We start from the raw sequence: 6453 nt of genomic DNA, 5'->3' as shown, positions 1-6453 counted from the left end.
GAAGAGAGAGACGGGTGAGAGAGAGCAAGACGGAAGAGAGAGATGACGAGAGAGGGCAGTCCCGAGAGAGAGAGAGAGAGAGAGAGAGTAGAGTATATATATATATATAGAGAGAGCAAGCGAGAGAGAGAGAGAGCGAGAGAGAGCAGATTCTTCTATACATGATGCGTTCTACCGAATCTGTTAGTCGGTAAGACTTAATATGTGCTGAAGCTCATCATTTGGTTAGCGCTACTAGATCGGTAGAAACATCCAGCTTACTGTCCAATCCAACAATCCATGTGTACGCCCAAACTATGTGAGCAAGTGGTAGTGGCTTAAAGCCAGTGTATCATTGTCGCAATAGGGATGGAGGACCGAGGTCGAACTAGGAAATAATAAAACCTTATACTAATAACTAAACTAACTATAACTAATAACTTAATTCTAGTTCTTTTATTTATTATCTATACCCGTATAAATTTCACTATTTTATCAGCAGCGCGGGGATAACGGACGTATGTACACCTGCAAAAGACATTTTCTCGTTTACATGCAACATTTCGCAACACATCTTGCAACATTTCGCAACATTCTGCTGCTGTTTATGCTTGCAGCGCTTTCACGTAGCATCTACAATCATAACGAGCTTACTGCCTTTGTTAATAGAAGAGGTTATTAGTTATTGCGAGCAGGACTTTGACACGTTTTACACGTTCAATGACATTTTTAGACGGTCAAGGACATTTATGAGGGATGTGGCCGATGTATATTCGAGTGCGGAATTTGACATTGAAGAAAAAAAATTTCTTTTCTTCTTTGGTGTTCGTTATTTTGGTCGTGTTTTAGTGTGGGGGATGTGAACCGCACCCCTTCCCCGCGTGTTATAAACCCACCGGTTTTTCACTTTTACTTTACGGTTAGGCGCGTGACACGGATTAAGCGTTTGAAGCACCATTAGTAATTGATCGCCTCCGAAGATGTCATTTTTTCGTCGTCAGGGATCAGTTCTCCGCCGTACCCTAGACGGCGGAGTCGACATGATCGTTTTGTAGCGTGATATCGAGTGCGTGCGAGAGCAGGGTATATACGCGTGGCGGTAATTTTCTTCGAGCATGTACAGACTTTAAATGAAGCCAGAAATCAATGTCGATCGCAGCGCGTTCGTCTTGCGGTACGTGGCGCCATCGTGCGGCAGTTATCCTCAAATCTCGCGGATTCTTAACCCTACTGTGTTATTATTAACGCGCGCACCATCTTCAGGGTAAATTTAGGGTAACCCCCGAGAGGGCGTCACGTTTTTACACGAACACTCGTACGTTGCTACACGGAAGGCTCAGGAATATTTTTTTTCGGATTGAATTCTCGTTTTGCTACTGTAGCTTGGTAAGCGTAAGGAGTACTGGTAACGGCCGCTGCAGTGCGACAGTCGCGCGTTACAACGTCAGAGAGCGAGAGAGAGAAAGAGAGCGCGAGAGAGAGAGAGAGGGAGAGCGCGAGATAGAGGGAGAGCGCGAGAGAGACAGCCAGAGAGAGAGAGAGAGAGAGAGAGAGAGAGGCGAGTGTCGCGCCTGAGCATGCGCCTCGTTCGTTTAATCTCGTATTTTATAATTACGCTGGTGCAAATTGCTATTGATCTGGAGATAAGACGTCGTGAGCGCATTCTGATTTCGACACGCGAATTGTTTTCAAATGTTTTTCTGACGAATATAAATCGCATAATGATTCTACTTCGTTGTTTGTCATTTTGGTTGTTATAGAGCGAATATATTCGTTTCATAAGTTATGATTTCATACACGCGCGCACGCACGCACACACGCGTGGACGCAACACCCGCGGACGCACGCACACACGCGCGCAGCCAGGCACACACGCGCGTACGCCCAGACGCACGCATGCAAGCAAACGCATTGTGCGTGCGTCAGTGCGTTAGTGCGTGTACACGTGACAAGTACATGTACTCCTGGCATCATATAATATAATGAAAGTGGTGCAAGGGATAAGATACTGTCAGGAGAGTATAATATATAATAATTATAGATATTCATACAGATGTATTTCTATATTATAGACTTCTGCTACTGTAGCATATCTTACATTATATAATGTATAGCAATTGACTTCATGAATGTTTACAAGAAAGTCGAAAGATATTGGATATGCAACCCGTTCCATATTTACACTACAACTACATTTTTGGTATGAAAACAAGAATACTCGTCGGTGGTGTTACTTTCAGTCAAATCCGGTTTTATTTATGCTACATATCATGTTTTGCTGTTCAATATTAATGAAAAATCACAAAAAATCTGCTCTTAAAATAAAAACTTTCAATGTTTGGAATATTGCCATTCTTCTACCGTCGGTCACAGGGATGACACATGTTACACTTTAATAAACATGCTTCAGAATGTGTAACAATTGGTCCGTTATAATATTTAATAATATTTAACAACTTGCACCAAACTACTAGTGAGAACTCGCGTTTTTTTATAACTGTAATATTTTATTTAGAAACACTGAAGATTTGAAGCATGCAAAATATGAAAGTGCAATTTTGTCTCCAACACTGATAGAAAAGAACACCATTCGGTAGATTTAAAAAAAATTGTTTTATTTACTCCTAACAAATATGAAGATTATGGTATGTAGCATAATGAAACCCCGATGTAACCAGATAGTGCTGACATGAATTAATGCTGGTGTATTCTCTATTAAAAAATATTACCCTTTTCCACCTTATAAATAAATAAATACTATGAAATATTTTTTATTTTCGATTCCCATTTACATTTACGCCATAACGCACTGTACGTTTGTTAGTAGCGGCTACAGAGAGGAAAACACATGTGGTATCAAAACCTCTGATACAAAATTTAGAAAAAGCGCAAAAAGATATACCTTTCCTCCTAGCTACCAACGCAAATCAATATACTTCTAATTTTGCATCAAACTTTTGTTCGTAACAAGCTATAAACAACTTTAATTTTATCAAACGAGAAAAAAAAATTAACAAAACAACATCGTAACAATGGAACTGTGTGCTGATCTGCATTGCATCCTCGTTAAAAAAAACCTCCCCGCTAACGAGATAGTTCGCAGGGAATCTGCACATATCTGAATTAATTGTTGTGGATAATTACTTTCGTTGCAGATGCAGCGTCGTTGTCAGTTTAAAAAAAACGAGTGACGCGTGCGTAGCCACTTCGATCTAATTCCATCTTCAATCTATGATGATGCAGATACGTGTTAAGTATCAACACGAAAACCGATGTGTGCGCTCTATGTAGCAGCGGTAGTAGGCTTAGGGTGTGTACTGCAAGTAGTAGAGTACTACCTATGTATTCTATGTGTGTACTCTATATAGTAACAGTAGGCTTAGGGTGTGTACTGTAAGTAGTAGAGTACTACCAATGTATTCTATGTGTGTACTCTATATAGTAACAGTAGGCTTAGGGTGTGTACTGTAAGTAGTAGAGTACTATCTATGTCAGTGTATGTATTCTATGTGTGTACTCTATGCAGCGGTAGTAGGCTTAGGGTGTGTACTGTAAGTAGTAGAGTACTATCTATGTATTCTATATGTGTACTCTATATTGCAGTAGTAGGGTTAAGGTGCATACTCTATGCAGCGGTAGCAGGGTTAGGGTGCATGTACTGTATGTAGTAGAGTACTACCTATGTATTCTATGTGTGTACTCTATGTAGCAGCAGTAGTAGGGTTAGGTTAGGGTGTGTATGCGGTATTGACGACGCCTCACTCTGGACACTCCGGACACCAGTGCGCTCACATCAGCGGCGGGGGGTGTCGCGCGTGCAGAGCCGCGAAGCCTGACTAGCCAACCTCTACGACGACGACGACGGAAGGGGGAAGCTCGCTTCTAGACTGCCACCACCACAGCACCGGCTGCGACCACGGCCGGTGCGGCCCGGGGCGCGGCGCCCGTCTAGATCGGCAGGTTGAAGTTGACGTCCACCTCGGCCTCCCTCGCCAGCGTGACGATGTGAGACAACTTGACGGCCTGCGTGTGACAAACGCGAGCGAGAGGTCGTGATTCGCTGACCGCTGCGACGTGCGCGCGCGAGCGTGGGAACCTTACTGACCGCTCGCCGGCGGCCGCGATCGTCGGGCAGTCTCTCTCAGGAATCAACATCCCACCCAGCGATCGCGACACAGCTGCCGGCCACGTGTCCCCACCTGGTGGTAACTATAAACATCAAAAATGCCCGCGAGCGTACTCCCCCTCCCCCTCCCCTGTAGAAGGCAGCAGCTGATATCTACCGTACGGCAAAAGTTTTCGGGTTTTCCGCGCGCGGAAGGATTAGCGCGGGGCGTGTCGCGGCAGACTTTTGCTCCGTGATTTCGCGCTATAGGCGGCAGCGAGTAACGAACGAAGAGACGACAAAGAAAAAAAACGTTCCCCTTAAATTTTCGCGTCGGAAAAGTGCGCGAGTACTTTTCTGCCAGCAAATCTGACCGTCCAGGGAAGGGTGGGAGCGCCGCGTGACTTTTTAGTTTTAATCCCCCGCCCCAGACTCTCTGCGCTACCGTAAGTATTAAAACCCTCGCAGGGCAACCCACCCCTGGCCTCTCCGAGTTAGATAGATAGTCCTAGATAACCTCAAACAGACAGCTCATTAGTTAGAAAAGCCAACGACGAATGTTAAACGACGGAGGCAATCAATCAACACTCGCGCACTCTCGAGTCGCCCATAATCGATCACGACACAGCTGCCGGCCACGTGTCCCTACCTGGTAGGCACTATAAACATTAAATTCCTCTGCCACGAGGGAGGGAAAGATTCTCTCGGAGGGAAGGTAGAGGGAAGGTAGAGGAGAGGGGAGGGGAGAGGGTGGTGCTCACCATTCTTGCCGCCTCGTCTAGGGTGTCGCAGGCGAGTATTCGTAGATTACTGGCGGCTATCAGTGCCCGGGCGTTGTCGACGTGGGTGCCTGCGAGCATCGCAACAACACAAGAGATGGGGTCAGTGAATACGCACACTCACACACACACAGCAGCAGCAGCAGCAGCAGCAGCAGCAGCAGCAGCAGCAGCAGCAACAACACTACCTGCAGCAGCAGCAGTAGCAGTAGTAGCAGCAGCAGCAACAACACTACCTGCAGCAGCAGCAGTAGCAATAGTAGCAGCAGTAGTAGCAGCAGCAGTAGCAGAAGCAGCACCACCACCACCACCAGCAGTAGTGGCAGCAGCAGCACCACCACCACCAGCAGCAGTAGTAGTAGTAACAACAGTACCTGCAGCAGCAGTAGCAGTTGTAGCTCCATCCATATCCATATCATCCATAACGTGTGCATGCGTGTACATGTATGTACATACGTGTACATGCGTGTACATGTGTACATATGTGTACATGTGTGTACACGTATGTACATGCATGTACATCAAGAGCTAATAAATACCTAGAGTGTACAATGGAAAAACGGGAAAATAGTGCTATTTCACAGCAATATTATTCTACTTTGCCTGCGAGTCTAGAATTTATGGTATTGCAATAAGCAGAATTCTTTGCTCTATAAAACAAGACCAACCACTTGTCAATACGAAACTCCTAGGCTGAGATATTGGCTCGTAAACTTCCCCTCCCACAGGCCTCACGGCGCCTCGCATCCACAATATTCACTATCCTTCTCGCCTTTTGCGGATTAGGAAGGTCGCTTCGTGAGAGTTAGGTTTTTTCCGCGATAACTTTATAAATGAACGGCAACATCGTTTCGGCATCGTTTCGGTTAACATCGGTGACTTTCGGGGGCATCGCCAATGCCCTTATCTCCCATTATCTTTCCTAGCACGGCTAATGCCCGTCATGATGGAGCCGGCAATGTTTTCTAAATTAAATCTCTACAACTACTATATGTTACTATATTTCTATATTTATATATTTATATAATTATATCAGTTACTATATAGTGTAGTAAGAGTACCAAATTTGGGCATGTGACATCAATTATCAGCGCTCCAAGCCGTGACGGAAAACTATAGCCAGACCCGCAAAAGGCGAAAAGGATAGTGAATATTGTGGATGCGAGGCGGCGTGAGGCCTGTGGGAGGCATGATTACACTCTAATATCTCGGCCTAGGAGTATCGTAGAGACAAGCGGTTGGTCTTATTTTAGAGAGCAAAGAATGCTGCTTAACGCAATACCATGAACTTAGTCTAGAACCGCATACAAAGTAGAATAATATTGCCGTGAAATAGCACTATTTTCCCGTTTTCCTGTTGTACACTCTAGGTATTTATTAGCTCTTGATGTACATGCGTGCACATGCATGCACATGCATGTAAATGCATGTAAATGCATGAAAATGCGTATAGCGACATCTCACCTTGTAGCCTGACGACAATCGGCACGGTGAGTTTGAGGTGCTCGGTGTGCGTGCGTGCGTGCGTGCGTGCGTGCGTGCGTGCGTGCGTGCGTGCGTGCGTACATGTGTACGTGTGTGTACATGTGT

The 6453-nt window shown here is 45.2% G+C and overlaps 1 protein-coding gene across 1 annotated transcript in view; it reads right to left on the bottom strand.

The window, feature by feature from the left end:
- Positions 1-2209: 2209 nt before the first annotated feature.
- LOC106815241 (succinyl-CoA ligase [ADP-forming] subunit beta, mitochondrial-like) overlaps positions 2210-6453 on the bottom strand; it is a 16994-nt gene continuing 12750 nt past the window's right edge. Inside the window, exons 4-6 of the mRNA XM_014819675.1 lie at positions 6328-6374; positions 4846-4934; positions 2210-4002 (exon numbers count right to left, since the gene is read on the bottom strand). Of these exons, the coding sequence (XP_014675161.1) occupies positions 3928-4002; positions 4846-4934; positions 6328-6374 (211 nt within the window). The 3' untranslated portion in view covers positions 2210-3927. The remainder of the gene's footprint in view (positions 4003-4845; positions 4935-6327; positions 6375-6453) is intronic.

This window comes from Priapulus caudatus, unplaced genomic scaffold (genome assembly GCF_000485595.1).
Source record: "Priapulus caudatus unplaced genomic scaffold, Priapulus_caudatus-5.0.1 Scaffold1072, whole genome shotgun sequence".
Classification (NCBI taxonomy): Eukaryota; Metazoa; Priapulida; class Priapulimorpha; order Priapulimorphida; family Priapulidae; genus Priapulus; species Priapulus caudatus.
This window is presented reverse-complemented; position numbering and strand designations above follow the sequence as displayed.